Here is a 25,142-nt window from a genome sequence, read left to right as displayed (position 1 = left end):
CTCCCTCTCCCCCCCTCTCCCTCTCCCCCCCTCTCCCTCTCCCCCCCTCTCCCTCTCCCCCCCTCTCCCTCTCCCCCCCTCTCCCTCTCCCCCCCTCTCCCTCTCCCCCCTCTCCCTCTCCCCCCTCTCCCTCTCCCCCCCTCTCCCTCTCCCCCCCTCTCCCTCTCCCCCCCTCTCCCTCTCCCCCCTCTCCTTCTCCCCCCTCTCCCTCTCCCCCCCTCTCCCTCTCCCCCCCTCTCCCTCTCCCCCCCTCTCCCTCTCCCCCCCTCTCCCTCTCCCCCCCTCTCCCTCTCCCCCCCTCTCCCTCTCCCCCCCTCTCCCTCTCCCCCCCTCTCCCTCTCCCCCCTCTCCCTCTCCCCCCCTCTCCCTCTCCCCCCCTCTCCCTCTCCCCCCTCTCCCTCTCCCCCCCTCTCCCTCTCCCCCCCTCTCCCTCTCCCCCCCTCTCCCTCTTATTTTAGATGTTTCCATTCATGCAATTATATACTTTTACATAAGCAAAATTAGTTGAAATTATAAAGATTACATGATGGTTTAATCCTCCCCCATTATCCGTCCTCTTACACCCCCCCCACTAAAAAAAACATGTAGTAACAGAAATAGATAAATAGTTATAATAGAGAAAAAGAAGAAAGAAAAAGATAATATTCTGGATTTTACAGAGGATCAGCTCGCACATTGGGATCTTGCAGTATTTGTACAGCCATTTTAGGGAAGATTATTAAAGGTCTTAAGACACCAGAAATAAATTTTTATACATTTATCCCTCAACTTTGTATATACAGGCTCCAAATTTGTAAGAAAATAGAATATTTATTTCTTAAATTATATGTAATATTCTCCAAAGGAATACAACTTTGAATTTCTGTGTTCCATCCTTCCACACCTGATGTGCATTTGATTTCCAAGTCCCTGCAATACTCTTCCTTGCCACCACTATTTGAATACATTTCACTTGGAAAAAAAATGATCATTTTCATTTAGGTCTTGCTCCATCTGTGTTCACCAATAAAAATAAATATGGATTTTGTGGGAAAACAATACCAGTAATCTGTTCTGGAAACTTCCCTAAGTCCACACAGAAGGTTCTAACTTTCGAACATGACCATGGAGAATGTAAAAGAGTTCTTATTTCTTCACCACATCTAAAAGATTTATCTGATAAATCTGATCTCATTTTATGCAATTTTTGCAGCATTAGATACAGTTGCTGTAAATAATTATATTGAACTAAACTAGACCTAACATTTATCATGTCAAACAATTTTGACAAATATCTGCCCATCTTTTCTCATCAATTGTTGAACTCCCTGTCAAATAGTACCTGCTTGTAATAAAAGATTTCTTAGTATAACCTCTCCTTATAAAAACTTCCAACTCGCGACAAGCTGGTAAGCACATCATTGGGCCAAAATTTTCCTGCAAGTATCCTCTCAGTTGGAGATAACAAAGTGTATTCTGAGTTATTCTGTATTTATCTCTTAATTGTTGAAATGACATCAATTGACCTAACAGTCTTTTACATTTTTAATACCACTATGAGACCAAATATTAAAAAAATTAGTTATCTTGAGTAAAAGGTTTAAGATAATTTTGAATCAAAGGGGTTTGTTCCAATTTGATTATTTACCTTATTCCAGAGAGTGATCAAATGTTTAAGCAAAGGTGCTTCTTTCACACTAATTATTAACTTTGAATATATAAATTCCTATGCTAATTTCTCTCCTATTTTATCCATCTCTATTTTGACCCATGTCAGTTTACCTGATCCATCAAACAAAGAAGTAAGAAATTTCAACTGAGGCACTTGATAATAATTCTTAAATTTAGGAAGTTGCAAACTTCATATTCATATTTCCATGTTAATTTTTCTATAGATTCTATTGACATTTTACCTTTCCAAAGAAATGCTCTTGTGTTTATTTACTTCTTGAAAAAACTTTTGTGGTTACAACATGGGTAAAGTTTGAAAAGATATCATATTCACGGAAAAATATTCATAATACAATTTACTCCACCTACTAAAGATCATTGGCAAGGTCGTCCAGTTTTTAAAATATTCTGATTTTTTAAGAAATGGTAACTAATTCAAAATTATTTAAATTGTTATCGATCCAGATCCCGAAGTATTTAATCACCTTTTGCCCAAAAAGAAACAGTAGTTCTTGAGCTCAGTTTTTTTCCCCCCACATGTGTGGTGTGCTCCATTTCTCCTTGATGGTGAAAACCATGCTGCTTGACCTAAGCTGCTTCTGCAAGATGAGGGAGCAGCTGAAATGGTAGGTAGACGGGAAACCCATTCATTTGCGTGACTCATGCAATCGCAACAACTTGGATCCAGGACCTCATTTCTCAATAAAACAAGTGATGGTGCGATAGTTTGCCACCTCGACACAGGAGCGACCGCCAGTACAGGTAAGTTGCCCAGCTGCACATGGGGAGGGGGAGAGGTTTCCCCTAGGAGCCAGATGCTTGACTTGGAAAATGAAATAAAGCAAATGACAAGTGAGGAAAGGCATCCACAAGGGCCTGGTGACCCTGGGTTTGGGTTTGATGATGAGTTGAGTAGATGCTGCCTTGATCTGTCTTGGAGCCAAAAGGACAATAAAGACGTTTCTGAGAACCACAAAAACCTGCTATTGCTAGAATCTTGGGCAGACAAAGAATTGGTGGAGAATGTCTGCAGGTCAGACAGCAACCATGAGGAGAAATTATTAATTGTTGAACTCGGGGGCAAAACAGCAAGCAGTGGGGAGCCTTGGTCTCAGACTGATGTCTTTTCAAGCAGTAATACATCCCGGAGCTCCAGGCACTAGTGCTGCAGGAGGGTGAGGGCTCACGATAACTCATTTGGGGGTGGGGACTTGGCTCACGAATGCCGCCCCCCCCCACCCCCCATGATGCCGACCAGTATACACAATGTCTTTTAAACTGTAATTGACAATTGGGGTTCTGCAATTTCCAGGGGCTCCCCAAAAGGTTTCCGTGAACTAAAAAGTTTGGAAAGCCCTGGTGTCACCAATGGATGTAATTCTTTAGCATCTGCATCAAAAGCATCCAGACCTTGCCAAAGGGAGGAGAAGATTGTCTTCCTGTTGGTTTGAACTATGTCAGAGCTCAGGTCCCAGATGGAAAGTTGTCCAGTTCCTATGAGGTTCTTTTAGCAGAGACGGCTGTCTCGGAGCAGATGGGAATGCTGGCAAGTATCCCTCCAGTTGTGCCAATGAAGAAATGGGAGCACGAAGCAACCTTTCCATGCAATTAAAATAGTTGCTGTTGTCTTCTATCAAAGCGCACAATGATGTGAGGAGACTGCAGATTCGGAACAAAAGAAAATATCTGAACCACGAGAGAGGAAGATTTACTGGTCCCTGGGATTTGAGAACAAGAGCAGTTAAATAAAATGCAAATGGATCAGAAGTGACTTTCTGTAAGAGATAGAAGGAGAGCAAGGGGTTGTACAATGAGCAAAGCCTCATCAGCATCTTGAGTCTTCTGCAGAACAAAATAACCAGAAAGTGTGGGCCTGCCTTCAGGGATGTAAAACAGAATTCATGATTAACAAAACAGCAGAAGATGAAAGGACCACAGAAAATAAATAGTGGCATGGAACAGAACATTAATTATGATGCAAATCACAGAAGAGAATGAAGTACCTTACAATCAAATAAAGTATGTGTGGTGGTTACTGAAAAGAAAAACTCAGCTCCAAACACGACTGCAGAATTCCCTTAATTCATTAAGATGGATTAATTGCCAACATCTTGCAAAAGATTGGTAGATACAATGAAACCAAATGTTTGACTTTCAAAATCCATCCATCTATCAGTGCACAAGAATTTCCATAGCCTGCAACCGGATAGAGGACCCACCATTTACGCGAGGCATTGATTGGGGAGGAAACACAAGCCGAACCAAGAGGGCGGGCTTGCCTGGATGGTTCCGTAGGATCTCGAGGAGTTACTTGAACTGTTAGGTATGCCTTGTGATCCTGATCCAGTCTGAAAACATGTGACAATGGTGCACACCTTCAGTGAAAGGAGGAATGGGATCTTCGCTTCTGACAGAGGCTACAATATCTATCAGCTTAAAGGCCTGTGCTGAGAAAATGACTTCATCCCACCAAAATGATACAATGGAATATTTCCTTATTAGTGTCAATCAATGTGGCTGAAAGGATCAGAGAGGCAAAGAGTTATGGGGTTCTATGCATGGTAACTGGGCCTTTAGCCTAAATTGTCCATGCTGACCAATTGGTCCCAGCTGACTGTGTTTGGCTTGTATGCCTTTGAACCTTTTTATCCATAGCCTGTGTAAATTGTACCCACCAGCAGCTCCTTGCATGTATCTACCACCTTCTGTCCCTCAGGTAACCTTTTAAATATTTCCCCCTCACGTTAAATCTATTTCCCACCCCCCCTAATTTTAGATTCCCCTACATTAATGGGGGGAAAAATACTATGACACTTCATCTCATCTATGTCTCTCATTATTTCATAAATCTCTATAAGGCCCCTCTCCCATCAGCTTCCTATGCTCTTGCCTATCCAGCCTCTCCTAATTCGAGCCTGTCAAGGCCGGTAACATTCTCATGAAACATGTTTGCATCCTTTGCATCTAAATGATGTCCTTCCAACATTCGGATGATCGGAATAGTTCACAATACTCCAAGTGCAGTCTCACCAACATCACGTGCATGGTAGGCATCTCTGCTCCTGCACCTAATGCCCTGGCTGATGAAGGCATTCACATCCCTCTCTTCCTATGTCACCACTTTCACTTCCCCAGTTCACCTAGATTTACTTACAACCTTCTTCATGGCCTGCTATGCCACCAATTTCTGTAAACTTACTAACCATGCTCAGTACGCTGGCATCCAAGTTGTTGATATAGATGACAAACTAAAGTTGATCTAAGACTGATCCCTATGGCACACTGATCTGGGTAAAACAAAACCCACTACCACCCTCTAACTCTGATCATAAAGCCAATTTGGTATCCAGACAGTGCACTCACTCTCGACCCATGTGATCTGACTTCCAGGGCATGTGAGATCTTGCCAAAAGTCTTGCTGAAATCTGTATGAACAATGCCTACTGCCTTGCCTTTCTAAATCCCAGGATACTCAGGCCCAGGTATCTACAAACACCAGACTGCAATCTAAAGCCCATAATTATAGACTGATACCAAGTACATCAGACTGCAAAATGATGCCCTGACAATCACATACACCAGACTCCAGCCAAATTCTCTGATCCAATTGAGGCCCAGTGGAAACTACATTCATCGCATTGTTTTCAATCTTGTCAATTTCATCATTGCTTTTCCTTATTCAATTTGTTTTCCAGAAATTTCTTGTTATTTGCGCACAATGCTTTCATTTACACACCTTCATTTTCTCTTCCTGAGGTGCTAAGAGATTATGCCTTCATTCTGTTGCCTTGCCTGTAATTATTTCTCCTTTTAATTGTTTGGTGATCCAGCATTAGTGATTCCTGCTGCTGGATCAGTTCCTGCTGTTGTTGGAGGTGATGTTGCTGATATTAACTTTTCTGTTGAAGTTCAGAAATTTCCTACGATTCACTCGATCGGGCCCTCAGGAGTAAAATAGTGCTGGCTCTGGTTTCCTTGGTTGGATGTGATTCCCTGTCATCTGTTCATCAGTCTTGATGATATACAATCTAGAGCTTTTGAACATGCAGGAACCAAGGCCTGCAGCGCATGTATCTATGCTAGACATGATCTTCAAATCAAAATAAAACTTTGGACACAAACGATAACCCCCCCTTTCCCTTCATCTCCATGTGTCTGTCTGGAATACTCTTAAATGCTACCATGGGCCTCTATTAGTATAAAGTGTGGTGGTCCCTGCCTACTGCAGGGGGAAACACCTGTACCTGCAGGAGAGTAAGGAGACAGGACAACACCTGGGCGGCTGTCAATCAGTTGGCCTGAAGGGATCAAGCCCCACCCGGTCAGGTGTCAATCACCCTCCGTCATATAAGCCTGTGCCAGCTTCCTGAAGCTCACTCAGTTACTGCAGCTACAGCCAGCCTGGCTGTATGGAAGTCTTTGTGGATTAAAGCCTGTTGCACAGTCTTTACCTTGTGTGTGTCTGATTCTGGCTAACAGCGCACCACATAAAGTGATGCCTTGCGCTGCATAACTGTACATTTTCTCTTCAGCATTACCCTCTGTGTTCTGGTTTTATTCTTGCCCAATACATTTACAGTGGCTCTTCCTGCTTTATATGGAGACTTGCTTACAGATAGATTTTAAAAAAATTAAAAATTTTCATTGCATCTTGGTGCATAAAGCCATAAACAATACAATTCAATTCTTCACTGCCATTGTTTTATTACTATTTGTGTGTATTTTGCTTGCCCTCACTGCCTTTTAGACGTTTAGCTGATGAGCTCACGTTAGTCTCACACGATGCAGTAGAGAGGGGCAATCAAGCCACCTTTGGGTCTTGCTTTGATTGAGGTTCTCTTAGAAAACTCACTTAAGAAACCCATGCGTCAACAACGATGATGAATTTATAGCCCACTGAAAAACTTTAGAAGTAAATTAGGATCTGTTATTATATGTGGGCTTGTCCTGCATGCAGGATTCCTGACTGTTGTGGGCATTGTTCTAGCCTTCAGGATATTCATCCTTCTGAAGAAGGGAAACTTGGCATGATTGGCTAGAGCAGTGAAGTTCCATTCCATGCTCTGTGAATAAATTACAGGTAGTCCTCAACTTACGACCTACGCGAGTTGCGTCCACCTGCGCATCGACCAATTAAAAGACATTTGCTGAGATTCTTCATTAAAGGTTAATTTTTTTTAAGTGTTTTTGAAAAATTGCTTTAATACGGTGGTTCTCAACCTTTTCCTTTGCATGCACATATCACTAAGTATTCCCTATACTTAGGGATTAGTAAGGGATTGCTTAAGGTGGGATGTGAGTGGAAAGATAAAGTTTGAAAACCACTGTTTTCATCGAACTTAATTGATTCATTATGTGCACGGCTTCATAACTCCAAAGGAAATGGGCCAATGACAATTTTTCTCAAGCAAAATATTTCAATAATAATTGGGTCTAAAGCAGTGATTCTCAACTTGCTCTTCCCACTCACATCCCACCTTAAGCATCCCTTACTAATCATGGAACACCAATGCTATATGGATTACTTAAAGTGGGATGTGAGTGGGAAGAGAAAGGTTGAGAACCACTGCTTTAATACCTCATTGAGACATGCGAATCGACACGACCAATCTTTCTGTCCCAGTTATGGTCGCAAGTTAAGGACTACCTCTAGTTCCCACTCTCTGTTGTACCTCAACAACAAATAGTCATTATCTCTTCTTGTGAGTTTTTTTTCTGAACTCCTGATATACTATGCACATCAACACCATTCACCTTCCATCTATGTTTATCCAGAGAACAGCGGATCGATCTCTCAGCTTCCATATCACTGCACCCCTGTACCCTTCATGCATCTTCTGACCTTTTTCACCATGCATGTGTTTGGGAATGATCATGCTGAATTGAGCTTACAAAACACCATCTTCCACTGAGGTGATACTGGTCATGCTCTTTTGTTATCTGTGTTTACTTAATCATTCCCAGACATCCCTAAATCATTCACTGAGAAAGCATCCCAAACCTCTCCAACACTTTAGTTCATTGCCCAAGACCCCAGCATTCACAGGTTTTCTTGTTTACATCCAGAATTCCTCTCCATTGAGACTCCTCACCCTGATTTTACTTCTCGTTGTTAATGTCAGGTTTACCAGGTTAGCGTACCTTCGCACCTAGGTCCTGCAACCTTCCTCTATGTTCACATGTGACAAAGTGCATCTGCTGGCAAAATTTCTTGGTTTGTATTTAAGGCCAAAGTCCTAACTTCTGTATCTTCTGTTCCACAACAGTTTGCCATGCAGACTTGCTCCAAGGTGGTTGCTGATGTTCACATTTGGGATTTCCTCTCTGGGATCTTATTGTGTGTTTTTACAAACTATTAATGGTTCTCTTCTTTTATTTGTATGTCTCACTTCCTTCATTATGATTCAGATACAAATGCCACCAGCCTGCCATCGGGTACCACAGCTGCTCCTGCTCTTTTTGCCTTTTTTTTTCGCTGCAAACATTTCCGTGAGTTTGTGGAAACTGGCTGCGAAAGATTGCGACAAGTTTGTTGTGTGTTCTGACAAACGAGAAACAAAAGAATGATGTCTCAGGACTGCCCCGGAAAATTCCTTCCTCACGGCTCTGCTGAAGTGGTGACCATTTCTGGGCAGGGGTTCACTCTATTCGGTTGGTATTCCATTTGCGAAAAGCAGGAACCCTTTCTACTCTTGCACATTTGTCAGCATTCAACCTGTGCTAAGCCTTTCTGTTTCTCTCATCTGCTGAGGCAGATGAGGGCTGAGAGTTTCCTCACCTGCTATCCCTGCCATTCCTTCGCAGCCTCTCCTGGCCATTTTATTTTTAGCTTGCTTACTTAAAGGCCAAAAAGTAGATCTAGGTGTGATAATGTAATTGGGGGGTGGGATGGGGGGAGTGTATTATATTGACTGCTTCTCATTTATGGAGTTGCTTGCTATTGGCTATGGCTGAAGAGATGCTCTACTCTACTGTATAACAGATGGAGATGCTTTCCCACTGGCCAGTTAAGTGATGGCTGAGAGTCTGTTAATAAAAGTCCTGTACTAGTATAACACTTGTCTAGACTATGCCTGTGGAATATCAATAGGAACATGTTATCGAAATGGCATGTTGAATGGTGTCAACAATGAAGCTCCCTCAGTGATCTTCATTTTCCAATGCCCATTGTTTACTGATGATCTTGGCAACTGCCATTGTCCGTGTGATCTCTTCAAGGGTTGGAGTTGGGTTCTGGGGTCTTTGCTCGATTCAGGATCTCGGCTTTTAATGACCTCTATTATTTTTTTCCATCAACCATTCTGTGCTTGATCTGAAACATTGATTTTGTTGTTCTCTTTCCATACGTTCTGCTTGCTATGCTGAGAGTTTTTGGCATTTTCTGCTTTTGCCATATATATTGTGCCTTTTCACAGAATATAGTGGCTGTATGGGATTTGTCAGTTAAATGGCGTATTTAAGCGGCAGGGGTTCATGGGCTGAAAGGGCTTATAACTGTACTGCATCTCTAAACTTAAAATAAATTCAAAGGTGTATACAATAAAACCTCTTGTATCGGGCACTCAGGGATAAGTGTATGTTCTGGTTACCTGAGATTGCATGTTGCGTGACTGGTGAACTAACAGTGAGGTGCACCAATTGTAAACTTTTGTATTCTTTACGTATTTAATTTCCACAATTTTTTCTCTGCTGGTTGCTTGAGGCTGCCATTAATTGAAATTCTGGACAATAGGGGCTTTACTGTATTTAATCTCAACAGTACCGTTCCGCAGTGTAATTTTACATGACATAACACCAAATTTTCAATTATTTACTATTTTACATTGCAATACACACTCTATTTTCTGGCTGTATGAATTTCTGGCTGAGCTGATAGTTACAGCACGATCCTTCAAACTTTCCACCCCCCCCCCCCCCCCAACCCCCATGCTTCCTTGACACTTCTCCAGCTGCACCAGCTATTGGTGCTTGAGAAAGAATTGCAGTCGTCATTGCCACAGATGCCCTTTAATAACGCCAATAGCGGAAGCAACAACAACATGCAGAAATAGCATAGCCAGGCTTCTCAATAATTTCATGAGCTCAGCTTAACAGAACTGCAACTCATTCTCTGCCCTTTATGGGATATGTGAATTCAGAAATAAATGACATTTAACCCATTGTTACAGAATAATTAAAAAAAAAAATCTGCCTCTTACAAACCAGTACTATATTCCCGGGGACATAACAGTACCTAAAATTATCTTGTTTAACTTATTGGAACAGCTTCTGGTTTAATTTGATCTTATCTAAACTTTGTCTGAAAAGCTCAAGGCATAAATAAATGGTGTTTCTAGTAGAGCAGTCCATATATTGATGTCAGAGTTTTCATGGGAAACGAATTGTAGCAATATTGCACTGTTGAAGGAAATTAGAGCTTCTTGTTGGGATTGAAGCACAATGTATGTCAGGTAAAACCTTATTTTTCTTTCCCATTTATCTTATTCAAGTTTGTATGATGAGATTGAAAGATTTTTTTGACTTCAAAAGTGAATGAACAAATACACAGGAAATCTCTCATTCCTAATGTTTGTATGCAGTCTTCTGTCAGTCTGGAATTCCACAGAAAGAAAGAGAGAAGGGTGAACAAAATATCAGAATCTAATAATGCTTCCAAAATGTAATTTACCTTCCTGGCTCCCACTGTAAGTAGGAATATGCTTTTCAGCCTCATGTTCATGTTCCACCAGTTAATAAGATTGTGGCTGACCTTTTGCCTCAGTGACACCATGCTGCATCAACCCAACATCCCTAGATTGTTTAAGAATATACATAGAAAGAAAAACAAAGCACCACATCTGAGGTAAGAATGCAGTCAACCTTGCTGCCAAAGCAAGCTGGTCGAAGATGGGAAAATACCTTGGGAAAATCTTGAGTCTTGATGAAGGGTTCCAGCCTGAAACACTGACTGATTCTGCTCAACCTGTTGGGTTCCTCCAGCAGAATTTCTTTTTTGGTGGGGGGGAAGAGGAGGAATACAATGAAACCCCATTATAACACAATCTTTGGGGTGCATAAAATCTCATCACAAAAAAAGTGAGTTCGCGCTAAATTGGGGTTTTGATAAATAATTTTTGTTATAGTGAAGGGTGCTCTGATTAGGGGGTGATGATAGCTGTGCCTCACTAAGGTGGGGATGGTAGGCAGCACTGGACCTCACTCATCTCCTAAATCTCTCACTTGTTGGCTCCTCGTGCCACACCCTGGATTCCGCTTCAGCTGGCAGGTGAAAACAAGTGAGGGGATGGTATCATTACTATACCACTAGGTCATCATCCCAACAGTGGAGCAGACGGAAGAGGAGACATCTCCCAATAGCTGTAAAGGTGGATGAAGATGCCCAACATTGGGTGGGGAGGCTTGCAAGCATGCCACAAGAACTGCTGTGGACCCACAACACTCAGGGATTGTCTACCTAGCGGGTGAAGCCTGGATTTACCAGACTATGCGTCATGGAGTGCTAAGAGGGCACAGTGAGACACACAGAACACTGCTGGCCATCCATTACATCCTGATCTGTCTCCAGCTGTCTCGACTATGTCCTGCCACTGGGTCCAGATATGCCGGGGCGAGAGAGTGAGGCTGATGAGCTGCACAACTCTCACTCACTTCAATCCAAATCAAGCACAAGTCATGTTGTTACAGATAAAATACAAATTAATTTTTAGTAAACCAGAAACGGCAATTTTGCCGACAGGAGACAAAAAAAGTGTGTGACGCTGAATGCTCACAGTTTAACACTGCTCAACACCATTTTTTAAACCCGTTTCCAAGTAGCAAGAACTACATCCGTGGAGAGAGCACTTGCAACTCTGCCCCGAAGTCAGTCAGAGCAACAAGTGGCAAACAGGTGAACTCAACCCTCGCTGGGTTGAGACACTTCTTTGTTGAAGTGTTTCGAATCTCTCTGCAGTGCGAGGTCACACTTACCTGTCCCAGTGATCCAGTGCTTGGTTTGAAATATCAGAGTGTCTGTGTATAAATCCGTGTGCGTCTGTGTTTGGAACTGCAGTGTCTTTCCTGACATCCCTGCTCCTACCGGGAGCCTAACGATCCCACTCCTGCTGGAAGCCCAATGTCCCTGTTCCCGCTGGGAGCCAACACCTAAGACCAATGACTCGTTGTGTTCTATCCAAATTTATGTTAAATCGGGGCATGTAAAATTGGGGTTTCACTGTATCTTGTTCCTTGAGTATCAACCATACCCCAAAAAAGTAATTTTTTTTAAGATAATGTCCGAACACGCACCATTACAACACAATTAGGTGCGTAATCTTTCAAATAGATCTACTATATTCACAAGTGGTCAAAAAAAAATCTATTATATCTACCAAATTTTATTAGATGTTTTGGAAAGTATGTAGAACCTACTGTGTGAGTCAAGGACAGAATGAACTGTCAGCTGACAGGAAGGTGCTATTATGTAGAAACATCAACATTAGGAGAAGGATTAGACCTATTAGCCTGACCTGGGTGGTTGGGAAACTGTTGGAGTTGATTGTCAAGAACGAGGCTAGGGAATACCTGGAGGTGCATTAAAAGACAGGCCCAAGTAAGCATGGTTTCCTTAAAAATCCTTTGCAATTTTTTGAAGAGATAACACATTGGATAGACAGGGGAGATGCAATGGATGCTCTGTGTTTGATCTTTCAAAAGACCTTTGACAATGTGCCCCACTGAGGCAGCTAAATATGATGAGGACCTATGGAATTACAGGATGGCTAGAGCATTGGCTGGTCGGCAGGGAACAGAGTGGGAATAAAGGGATCATATTCTGGTTGGCTACCAATGGTGTTCCACGGGAGTCAGTATTTTGGGCCACTTATTTTATATACTGTAAATGATTTGGATTATGGAATAGATAGCTGTGTGGCCAAATTTGCAGATTATACCAAAATAGGTGGTAGGGTGGGTGATGCTGAGGGTATGGAACAGCTGCAGAGACTTGGATAGATGAGGAAAAATGGGCAAAGTGGTGGCAGATAAAATACAATGTTGGAAAGTGCACTTTGGTAGAAGAAATAGAAGGGCAGCCTATTTACTTAATGGGGTGAAAATTCAAAATTCCATAGTGCAAAATGACTTGGGAGTCCTCATGCAGGATAGCCTCCAGGTTGAGTTGGTGGTGAAGAAGGTGAATGAAATGTTGGTGTTCATTTGAGGAGGAGCAGCATGTAAGACAGGGATGTGATGATGATATTTCATAAAGCACTGGTGTAGCTTCACTTGGGAATACCGTGTACAGTTTTCGGTGTCTTATTTCAAAAAAGATGTGCTGGCATTGGAGAGGGATCAGAGAAGATTTACTAGAATTATACCAGGAATGAAAGGGATTAGCATAGGAGGAACGATTGTTGGTTTTTGGATTGTACTTGTTGGAGTACAGCAGGATGGGGGAAGGGGAGGGATGGACCTCATAGAGACATTTCAAATGGTGAAAGGCCTGGATGGAGTAGATGTGGCAAGAATGTGTCACCTTAGTAGGGGTTTGAGGACAAGAGGGCATAAATGTAGAATAAAAGGGTGTCAATTTAGAATAGAGATACGGAAAAATTTCTTTAGTCAAGAGTGTCGTGAACCTGTGGGATTGAGGTCGCTGGGCGTATTAAGGCAGAGGTTGACAGGTATTTGACTGGTCAGGGCATCAAGGGTTACGGGGAGAAAGCTGGGGAGTGGGACTGAGTGGGAGGATAGATCAGCTCATGCTTAAAATGGTGGAGCAGGCTCAATGGGCCTATTTCTGCTCCTATATCTTGTGATTTGACCACTCTAATCTGCTCTGCTATTCATCAAGATCATGAATGATCTTCTACTTAATGGATAGCTACAAAAAGTAGTGAGTGCTGCTCAGAACATCACTCAAAAACCCCTCCCCTCTGCTTACTATCTATGCATCCTGCAGCCAAGAAAATGGAGCCAATATATTGAGGGACCCATCACACCCAGTACGCACTCTCTTCTCCCTATTCCCACTAGGAAGATGGCATAAGAGTGTGAAAATGAGCATCAACAGGCTCAAAAAGTATCTTCCCTGCAGCAATCAGGCTCCTAAATGAATCCCACCACAGGGTTAACATGCTGTCCTTACTTGGTGCTAATAGATGTTTATTTTCATATAACTCATTAACTGTGGTCTTATGAACCTGTATAGTCTATTTGTAGAAAAACACTGATTCTAGTTACGGTGACACAAACTTAAATCTTGAAGACGCTCTCTTAATGGCAAAGATGTCGTTTTTGTTAGGTCAGAAGCTAAAACTGGCCATAATGCTCAAAGGTGCTGCCTCATGAATATTCCACAATTCTCTCGTGAGGTTTCTTCGCGTGAATTGGGTGGGGGAGGGGAGCAGTGTGGGAGAACTTCTTAACAACAGTCGCACCTTGGGATATCTTTCTTCCAGTACTCATCCTTTCACAATTAAGGCCAACATTTCGTTTCCCTTTCCTAAAGGTTTGTTTTATTTGTTAACTCAACGACGTGAGAGCAACAGCAATTATCTCCCTTCAAATATCAATATTTTCCAGTGGTGCATTTTAAAAAAAGAATACCCATTGTGGACCAAAGGGAATGACCTCTCGTTTTCCATTTCATATTCAAGCAGTCGTTTTCTCAATCATTTACCGGCCTTGTCAACATTCCATTCAATCATCATTTCCATTATAAATCCATGAAAGAATTTCCTTTGTGTGACATTTGGAATATTACATTTCAGTTTGCAGGTTGAATGATTGCTGGTTAGATTGATAGTGGAGTATTATTTACTAAAAGTCGCAGTTATTTCTATTTGTGTTTCAGTGTGTGATTGATCTGCAAATTTCTTTGACCGTACATGAGAATGAGGTTGTTTATCTGAAAATGTGGAATGCCCCATGTGCTGCGGAGGCAGAAATTGAACGGCAAGAAAGACGAATTTTTAAAAAAAGACATTCATCTGGTATATGATCAGAAAGTTATAGAGCAGAAACAGACCAATGGGACTAGCTCAGGTTGGCCAATTAGTTAACATGAATGATTTGGGCCAAAGAGGTTCTTTCCAAGATGTCTAAACCAACAGGTCAAACAGTATCAAAAATGTCAGCTAAGCATTAAGGGCAGCATGATTAGTGTACCAGCAACTGGGAGCAGGGTTCGAATACGGTGCTGTCTAGAAGGAGTTTGTATGTTCTCCCCATGTCTGTGTGGATTTCCTCTGGGTGCTCCAGTTTCTTCCCACTGTTCAAAACATGCCGGGGTGGTAGGTCAATTGGATGCGCTCTACTCACTATAAACCCATGACTGTGTGGCCAAGCACAATTCCAATACCTTCTACAAATTTGCCAATGACACCATGGTTGTTGGCAGAATTACAAACAGCAATGAGGAAGCGTGCAGGAGGGAGATAGAACAGCTTGTAGAGTGATGTCACACCAACAACCTTGCACTTGATGTTAGCAAAATCAAGGAGATGATTGTGGTCCAGGAGGAAGTCAGGAAAACATGATCCAGTTTTCATCGAGGGCTCAGTAGTGGAGAGGGTCAAGAGCTTCAAATTTCTGGGTGCCAACATATCCTAGGATCTGTCCTGGAGCCTCCTCATTGATGCAATCACAAAGATGGCTCGCCAGCGGCTATTCGGTATGTCACCGAAGACTTGCAAAAACTTCGAGTTGTACCGTGGGTAGCATTCTGGCTGGTTGCATCACTGTCTGTTTCAGATGTGCCAAATCTCAGGACAAGAAAAAGCTCCAGAGGGTGTTAATTCAGCCTGCAACATCACAGGCACCAGACTTCACTCCATCGAGGACATCTACATGTGGCAGTCTCTATCCTCAAAGAACCCCATCACCCAGGCCATACCCTCTTCACTCTGCTATCATCAGGATAGGAGCCTGAAGACAAGCCCTCAGCAGCACAGGGACAGCTTCTTCCCCACTGCCATCAGATTCATGAACAATCAATTAACCAAAGGCACTGCCTCACTTTGACTTTTTGTGCACTATTTTTATTTATTTTTAAGGTGATTTATATGAATGTTTCCACTATGACGCTGCCAAAAAATAATGAATTTCATGGCTTGTTCGTGACAATAAATTGGGCGGCTTGGGCTCGTTAACCGAAAGGGCCTATTCCTGTTCTGTATGTGTAAATTTAAAAAAATATATAATTTAAAATTTATCACTGCAAGATGTTTCAGTGAATGAGGCCTAATACTTGGATGTTACAGAACATGAATCTACTTACATTCTCATTTATGGGATGAACTTCAATTAATAACTTAGACTGGGTTATGGACAGATGAAATTGTATAAAAGTATTTGTGATGTAACATTAATTTCAGCAATATGCTAATTTCTACTGCAGGACCTGTTGGCCTAGGGTTTGAGATTGGGGAGATAAATCACAAGCACATGAGTTGCTGAGAGAGAAGTAGAGACAACATTATTTTAGGAGTGTGAGGTTCATTTAGAAGTCTGATAAAAGAAAAAAAAGAATCTGGTGCTACATGATTTCGTACTCATGAATCTTTCTGACAAGAGGGGTTGGGGGGGTGGGGCTGCAGAGGGGAGTGTGGTGAAGAGAGTGTGTCTGGGGTGTGTTGAGTCATTGGATGAGTTGGCTGCTTTTCCAAGGCAGACATGTGATGGCCTGAGGATCATTCACAATTCGGTGCATTTTCTTGAGGTCTCAAGCAGAGGAGTGATGCACCCTGACAAGAAACTTTCCATTGGACATCTGTAGAAATTGCTCATGGATGCTACTGACATGCCAAATTCCCTCAGACTACTGAGGAGATGCAGCTACTGATACACTTACTTGACCATTGCATTGATATGGATGGACTAGGATGGCTCACTGGAGATGTTTAATTCTGGGAAATTTTAGGATATATCTGCCAGAGTAGCCTGCATGATCTGCAAATTAAGCACGCATGCATCAGGAACTTAAATCTAGGCATGCTCTGCTCATCCCTGGATGCTACCACGCACATCCAAACCTCTCGTTGCATGAGAGGGTCAGACATACCCAGGAGTAAAGATGGAGAATGTGTCGGATTTGCAGCAATGACAGAATCACAGAAGATTACAGCGTTGAAGAAGACCATTATTCCTATCAAAACGTGCTAGCCCATACAAGGACAATTCAACTAGTCTCTTTTCTCCAACATCTCTCTAGAATCATTAAAACTAATTCTTTCAAATGCTCATCAAGTTGTTTGATAGACCTACTGGGATTGCTTTGTGAGTTGGCAAACTCAAAATGGCCTCTGTCTAGGTTATAAGGAAATATGAAAAAGTTGTGATTTGTACACCATGATTTAAAGTGCCCTCGCTGCTCCCCAGAGCACGCGAGAGGCCAACCACCCACGTGTTCATCTTCTTGTCTCTTTTGGGTCTTTTGTCAATCACATTCATTCTGTGGCTCTTGATCGTTCTGCCAATAAATGCAGGTCCCCTCTGTCTGCACTGTCAATATCCTTGTGATTTCTTTTTCACCCTATCAACTTGTCTCTGTCCCAAAGATAACACCAGTTTCTCTAGTCTGTTTACCCAATGCAGTTCCTCCCTGGGTTCATTCCAGTATGTCTCTTTTGCTCCCTGTGCAAAGGCTTCACATCCTTTCTCATGCGGTGCCCAGGACTGGACAAAAGACTTCAGTTGTGACCAAAGTAATGCTTCAGGAAGATTGATCATGATTTCCTTGCTCTGGTATTTTCTGCCTCTGTTTATAAAGCCCAGTATCCCTATATGCTCATTCTCCACCTGCCCAGACACTTTCAATGAATGCATGTATTTCCTCAAATTCTCTCTCTCTCTCTCTCTCTCTCTCTCTCTCTCTCTCTCTCTCTCTCTCTCTCTCTCTCTCTCTCTCTCTCTCTCTCTCTCGTACACTTTCAGAATTATGCTTATATTGCCATTCCTCATTCTTACCAAAATATAGCACTTCGTATTTCTCTGCCCATTCTTGGACTAGCTATGTCTCCTTGAAGTCCATTTTTATCTTCCTCATGGTTTACTCTGTCTCCAGGTTTTGTGTTGTCTGCACATTTGAAATAAAATCCAGTCAGAGATATAGAACATCAATATATACCAAGAAAGGCAGTCAGCATTCTTAGTATCTGGAGATCAACACTGTATACGTTCCTGCAGTCCGAAAGACAAACTTTTACTAGTCTTTTTTCCATCACTTAGGCAATTCTCTACCCAATTTTGTTTCAACTCCTTTTATTCTGTGGGCTTCATTCTCAATGACAAGCTTGTTTGGTGGAAATTCATCAAACACCTTTTCAAAGCCTGATTACAGCACATCAAATGCAATTCCCTCATTTCTTGCCTCATCACAGAACCTGCACATTAAGTAAACAAGCTTATTCTGCAATAAATTCATGCTGGCTTTCTCTAATCAATCCACGCTTGTCCAAAAGACTGCTAATTCTGTGCCTGAGTATTATTTTGAGATGTTTCTCCATCTCAAGGAGGAAATATATGAGAGATTTTCCCTTGCATTGATCTTTCATTGAAACTGAATGGTTTAGCACATAGAAACATGATGTGTCATTGTCTAGCTTTTTTGGCTGTGGTCGATACATTAGCATGTACTTAGAATTGCTCTCATTGAAATGTTATCCAGGTGTGCCCTGATCTTCGGCTCTTCCTCCTCCTTTGAGTCTAGCTCACTAACTCTTCCCCCCCTCCCCCCCCCCCCCACCACTTTGCTAACCTTGAGCCAAGATTGAAGAAGCCAAGTAATAAATTGAGTGGCGCTGATGGTAGAAACAAATTTCCAGATTTTTTTTTTGATGACTCTCCCAATTATATTGGAGGCTGGCTTCAGGCAACTGAAAGGTACCGTATCTCAAGCTGCCGAGTTGCAGCAATGTATTGAACGGTCACAAATGGTTAAGGAAAGCAACATTAAGGTGTTTTCTTCAATCTAAAAGTTGCCCCTTTAGTCCACCCTGTGCATGCTGACCAATGAGGAAAAACACAAAAATGCCGCGGGTCTCGCAGCGTCTACAGGAGGTGGAGATATGCCTGCATCACCAATGTTTTGAGTCCAAGCTCTTCATCAAGGTTTGAGCAAAACCCAGGCAGGTGGGGAAATAAAAAGGCTGGGGGTGAAGGGAAGAAAGGGCCGAGGGAAGAGCACAGGCCAACGGGCAAAAGGCGATCATTTCTGCATTTGCCATTATAATTGAATAGGGATAGGTGGCCAGGAGAGGAAAGGGGTGAATTGATCAGGGGGAAGGGTATGGCTCTGCGAATACAGAGCTGGAGGAAAGGAGACTGAGAGAAACGAGAGGGGGGATTGAGTAATAACAGAGACCGTTAGAGAAAAGGAGACATAGAGATGGGGGGGGGGGGTGGGGGGTAGAGAGAGAGAGAGGTGGGTGGGGATAATGGAAACAGGAGGTCAATGTTAATACGATCTGGTAGGAGAGTGCCCAGATGGAATAAGAGGTATTGATCTTCCAATTTGCAGGTTGTTTCACTCTGTTAGTGCATGATTATTCAGTAACTATCCATACTAATCCCATTTGCCACCAACTGGGCCTTGGTGATTCACCAGCTTGTCCAGATGTTTGTTTAATGTGGGAGCCTTTGCCCCCACCAGCCACTTGAGCAGAAATTTCCAGATTATAACCATCCAGGATTAAATAAAATCTCCTTTGGATCCCTTCTAAATCCCCTCTCCCTGACCTTAATTCTATACCCACTTGTTTTAAACTTACCTGAATAATTTCTCACTATCCAATTAATCTATGCCCCTCATAAACATATCCCCATTGTAGATCTCAATTAGGTCTAGCTCTGCTTCACTGAAGATAAACCCTGCTTATTCAGCCTCTGCTCAAAACTGAAATGTTCCATCCTAGGCCATCCTACAACCCTTTCTATATGTTCATTGGTTTATTTTCATCCATATTGCACAATGTACATATGCCCAAAACTATTGCTTGCTATAGATGAACAGGCAATTACTGTATAAAGTAGGTTCTTCAAAAGAACCAACTTTATGCTAGTTTTCTGACTTTTCTATCTTCTGCCTGAAGGTAGCTGTGAGAAGAGGTTGTAACCAGGGTGAAGAGGGCCCTTTATGATACTGGCTGCCTTCTTGAGGCAGAGCCTCACATAGATGTCTGCAGTGGATGGGAGGTTGGAGCTTGCGATGCTTGCTACATTTTCCAACCTTCTGAATTCCTGCACACTTGATTTGCCAAACAAGGCTATGATGCGGCGAGCCAGAATACTTTCGACAGTGCACCTGCAGAAGTTTGATAAACTTTGATCCAACAGGATCCCAAAACTCCTCGGACATCTTACAAAGTAAGAGGAACTGGTGTGCCTTCTTAATCGTTGCCTCGATGTGCTGGCTACACGAAAGGTCTTCTGATAGGTGGAAGCTAGGATTCTTCTTCACCTCCATCTCATCAATGCAGGCAGGTCCATGGTCGCTCAGCCACTCCTTCCTAGAATCTTTCTTGGTGACATTGAGAGCAAAATTGTTGTTCTGGCCACCCAGCCTACGTCTTGACCTCCATCCTGTGTTTTGACTCATAATTTCGGTTAGTCAGCCAAAAACAGTGGTGCCATCAGCACATTTGTGTATTGAGTTGGAGCTGAACCAAGCTGCGCAGTAGCCAGAACAGTTGGGGTCTAATGAATATTTTACAATGTTTTATTATAATTTCCATGCTCTTATATTCTATGCCCTTGTTATACAGTAAATATCCCATTTGCTTTCACCTTGAACTGTTTACATCACCTTGAACTGTTCAAGGTCCCATTGTTTCTCAATACTCCCTTAGGCCTTAACTATTCATTAGACCCTTTCACACCACTGTTATGGGCCCAGAGGCCCCTAAAACCCAGCAGCAATAGAAATTCACCAAGAAAAATGGTTTTTTAAACAAAAGTTTCTTTTAATTATCTTTAAACATGAAAAGAGAATCACACTTTAATGTAACACTATTGACTTAACTTAACCCCCTTCTAATTCTAAGCGCACGTGTATCTAATGTGTGTATAAGTTCAGAAATGTTTTTTAATCCACAGTACAATCTCACCTTTCACTCCTCCAAGTTCACTGGTATCAGGCAATTCTTTTACTATGCACAGAATTTAACATTTATGAATTTCACCAGGCTTTTGTACTTGAAAGGTAAATGGACACCAATCAGGAAGGTTCATGTCGGTTTTCAGAGAGAGATTTGTTGCTCATTGGACACACACAAACTGATTCCTTCTGATCAACCACTTCAGCGTCTTGCCGAAGAAACCTGCCCATCAGGGATTTTCAGATGATAACCTTTTTCTTTCAAGTCCCCACAAGAGAGCCTTTTTGTTTCCCTTATTTCAAGTGACATTATGCAGCCAGCCATCTCCTGTTGTATGGACCATAAGGGCTTTGACCAGACTGAACTAAGAACTCACAACCCATCTTCAAAATGTTTTTTTTTCCCACAAGCTTGCCAGCTTGTCATGTTCCAGACCCAGCTGTTGCTACTGAACTGTAGAACTGAATTATCTCTATCTCTATCTCTCTCAGAGAAAATCCTGTTTCACTCTTTCTGCTTGCAAAACCACATGACCTTCCTAGAACAACAAACTGCATTCTGACAGACTCCGGCACCCGACCTAATCTTCCAAAACAATAATCCATTACTCCATAGCATGTCCAAGTAACACCTTCTTGTGAAGTCCTTATAGGCATTCTTCAAAGTTTTTGCAAAGGCACCCAGAGCTTGGAAGGTCTGGCTTGAGCAGAGCTCTGGCCTTTCAAATGGGATCTGTTCTGAATTGTTTGTATCTGTGTGTGACCTAACTAAAAACCCAACAATTTATCTCTTTTAAAACATATCTATAGACAATATAAAATAAAACATAATCCATCACACTAGGAAACAGTTAAACTTACTGGACATGCAGTACCCGGTTAGCCATTCACATTGGACCAGGATTTACCTGGATCTCTTGGATCCTTCAGCAGTGACATCACGAGTGATCTATTACACACTCTTTCTTTCTCAATCTTTTAAATGAATTCTAATGTAATATGAAATATACAATATATAAGGGTACATGACTGACAAGATTATAATATACAACCACCAATAAAAACTAATAATGTCTTCATCCCTCCCGTACACAGTCAAAAAAAATCATATTATACTGAAGGCCCCTGTATTAATCGATTAAAAATAAATATGATAAACAAAAGCAATTCAAAATGAAAGCCTTGGAACAGCATCCATCAGACATAAGAAGCCGGTCTTCACTCACAAGAGAAATTTGATGGTATCAGGAAGGGACAATAACTCCCAAAAGAAAAACATCAGAACTCAGGCTCTAATGAAATATTATATGAATGGGTGCCGAGTTTCTTCAAATTTAACAGAAAAATCAAATACAGCACTTCTAATTTTTTTTTTGAAATTCGAGAAAACCACTGGATTATAGTAGGAGGAATGGGGTCCTTCCATCTGAAAAGAATTGCTCTGCCAGCCATTAGGGTGGTGAAAGTGATCATCCAATGAGCAGAAGCCAGACAATGACCTACATCTGGTTCTAAAACTCTGAAAAGAGCAGTTAAGGGATTTGGCTGTAAATCAATTACAAGAATTACTGAAAGAAAACTAAAGATATCTTTCCAAAACTGGACTGGACCAAAACATATGGGTCAATAAAGCCACTTGCGAATTACACCTGTCACAGATTAGATTAAAATGAGGAAAACTACGGGCAAGCTTGTCCTTGGACATCTGCACCCGATGTATTGCCTTAAATTGAATAAGGGAGTGTCCAGCACAAATTGATGAGGTATTATCTCATTTAAGAATCTTTTTGCCCATCTCTGCAGAAAGAGATTGTTGAAGCTTCTGCTACTACACCCTTTTAGATTGAGCAGTCACAATTTTAATAACATCATATACCTTTGCTATTAAACCCTTATGGGAGGGGATTCAAACAAAAAAAAAATAGCATGACAGATATTGCAGAGGAAAATTAGCTAATAAAGCATTCAAAAAATGTCTAATTTGAAAATATCTAAACAATGCGAATAAGGCAGACCATACCTGTTTGAAAGTTGCTCAAAGGACATAAAATAATCTTCCATAAACAGTTAGCGAAAACAAGGAAAACCCTTAGCTTTCAAAAAAGAAAAAAAGCTCAGTCATTTGCAGATGATTGAAAAAATAATTAGATAGAATAAAACCAGATAGAGTCATTTTTTTTTAAATCAAAGAACTGTAATGTGTGCTTGGGTACAGGATTGGTCAATTTACTAACCTGGAGAAGTGCAAAAGGAAGGACAGCTCCCAATAGAGAAACTATTGAAAATTTCTCGACCGATTTCAATTCCACATTTCCCCATGATGGACATTCAAGTTTATCAGAATAAACAATCCAGAAAATGATATGTCTAATATTAATTGCCCAATAATAAAATATGGCATTAGGTAGAGCCAAGCCCCCATCATTTTTCAACCTGTAATTGAGCTTTATTTAACCTTGCATTGTTAATCTGCCAAATATAGTAAGATATCTTGGAATCAATAATATCAAAATATGATTTCAGAATAAAGATGGGAATGGCTTGAAATAAATACAAAAATGTATGTAAAATCATTATCTTGATTGCATTAATACGACGTACTAAGAATAATGATTATGGGAAGACATATTACGTACTCACAGGGCAGTGAGATCGTAGCAGGAATAAAGCACAAATGTGCTCAATATATGAAAGACTATGGGAAAATCTACAGCAGTGGGTTTCAGACTGTTAAAACCTAGGACAAACCCACAGACCAGCAATAGAGAATAACAACTATTGACATAGCATTACATTGTATTAGGTATTATAAGTAATCTTGAGATGATTTAAAGCACAGGTCCACACTGACAGCCCTGCTGGCCACCCTGTGAAATATTGATGTGCACACTGTGGATATTATTTATCATTCAACCCCAACTGCGTTGGACATGAGAAGGCAGCTAAGAATCAACGCTGGGGACCAGAATTACGCACAATACTCTACGGCAGTATTTACCCCAAGGTACTATTTTGCATCACCACCTAATCGGACTTAGTATTCACATTTAGCTATATTTAAACGTTTTCCATTTACATAACCTTGCGACATGTTTATTAGGATCTTTTATTTCATCACAGCTTTTCCCACGTTAACTTTCATCTCAATTTGTTCTCATCCACATCTTTTGCTACAACATATAATTCCTAAATTCAGGTAATCTCTTAACCACAGCATTCCTTGGTGTTGGCATCATGTTCCACTTTCCACAAAGCTTGTGAACCTTGCAAATGCAGCTCAGGCCATTCCACAAACCAACCTTCCCTCCCATTCCACCAATATATCCCATTCCCTTGGGACAGCTGCCGACCTATCAAAGGATGTATCCCACCCGGTCACCTTCTCCTCTTCTCCCTCCCGTCAGGCAGATGATACATGATCCATGATTTTGTAAATACATGCCTCCAGATTCAAGGACAAGATTCAGAAGTTCCTTTCCTTCTCTTATCAGATTTTTGAATGAATCCTTTATTTGTAAAAGATGTTTGCTTGCTCTGTGTAACTGTCCTTTTCTCTTTAACACTATACCCTGCCTTTTGTTTTTATTCTTGCACCACCTGTTGAAAAGCGTGACTTGCTTGGAAAGCACATGGAATAAAGGATTTTTTTCTCTGTATCTCATGAAAATAAACAATTACAAATTCAAACTGTGAGTGACAACCGTGAGAGGTTCTCGGTGTGCATAATGTTATGGGCCCAGAGGATCCCAAAGCCCAGCAGCAGTAGAAATTCACCAAGACAAATGGTTACTTAAACAAAAATAGGTTTTTTTAAACATAAAAACAGGATCAAACTTTAACTTATTGCTATTAGCTTAACCTAACTTAACCCCCTTCTAATTCTAAACACACGTCTACGTAATGTATATAAATTCAGAAAAGTTCTTTGATTCAAAGTCCAATCTCATTTCTCACTCCTCCAAGTTCACTGGTATCAGGCAATTCTTATAATGTGCACAGAATTTAACATTTATGAATTTTCACCAGGCTCTGGTGGAAACAGTTAAACAGTTACTGCTCAGGAAGGTTCTTGTCAGTTTTCAGAGAGAGATTTGTTGGACACACACAAACTGATTTACTTCCATCAGATACTTCAGTGTCTTTCTGAAGGAACTAGCCCATCAGGGTTTTCCAAATGATAACTTCTTCTACTGCAGGTCACCACAGAGTTCCTTTTTGTTACCCTTATTTCAGGTGAAAGACTCTATCAAGCCATTTGCTCTTGTATGGACCACAACCTGAGTTCAGCCCGTCTTTAAAATGGGGTTTTAAAACAAGCTGCTAGCTTGCCATGCTGCAGAAACCAGTTCTCTCTCTCTCTCTCTCTCTCTCTCTCTCTCTCTCTCTCTCTCAGAGAAAGCCTATTTGGTCTCCTCTC

The 25,142-nt window shown here is 41.5% G+C and overlaps 2 protein-coding genes across 24 annotated transcripts in view; one reads left to right on the top strand and one right to left on the bottom strand.

The window, feature by feature from the left end:
* The window catches only part of LOC138744504 (catenin alpha-3-like), a 1,801,283-nt gene that overhangs the window by 661,438 nt on the left and 1,114,703 nt on the right, over nt 1-25,142 (top strand). The window lies entirely within an intron of this gene.
* LOC138744505 (leucine-rich repeat transmembrane neuronal protein 3-like) overlaps nt 1-25,142 on the bottom strand; it is a 318,566-nt gene that overhangs the window by 241,362 nt on the left and 52,062 nt on the right. Inside the window, exon 3 of one of the 8 annotated variants that reach the window (XM_069900820.1) lies at nt 17,599-17,707. The exons of the other annotated variants lie outside the window; for them this stretch is intronic. Within the exon in view, the coding sequence (XP_069756921.1) occupies nt 17,681-17,707 (27 nt within the window). The 3' untranslated portion in view covers nt 17,599-17,680. Of the gene's footprint in view, nt 1-17,598; nt 17,708-25,142 lie in introns of those variants that run through there. 8 annotated transcript variants of the gene reach the window in all.

This window comes from Narcine bancroftii, chromosome 10 (assembly GCF_036971445.1).
Source record: "Narcine bancroftii isolate sNarBan1 chromosome 10, sNarBan1.hap1, whole genome shotgun sequence".
Taxonomy (NCBI): domain Eukaryota; kingdom Metazoa; phylum Chordata; class Chondrichthyes; order Torpediniformes; family Narcinidae; genus Narcine; species Narcine bancroftii.
The sequence above is the reverse complement of the archived record's forward strand: the minus strand, read 5'-3'. Positions and strand labels throughout refer to the sequence as shown.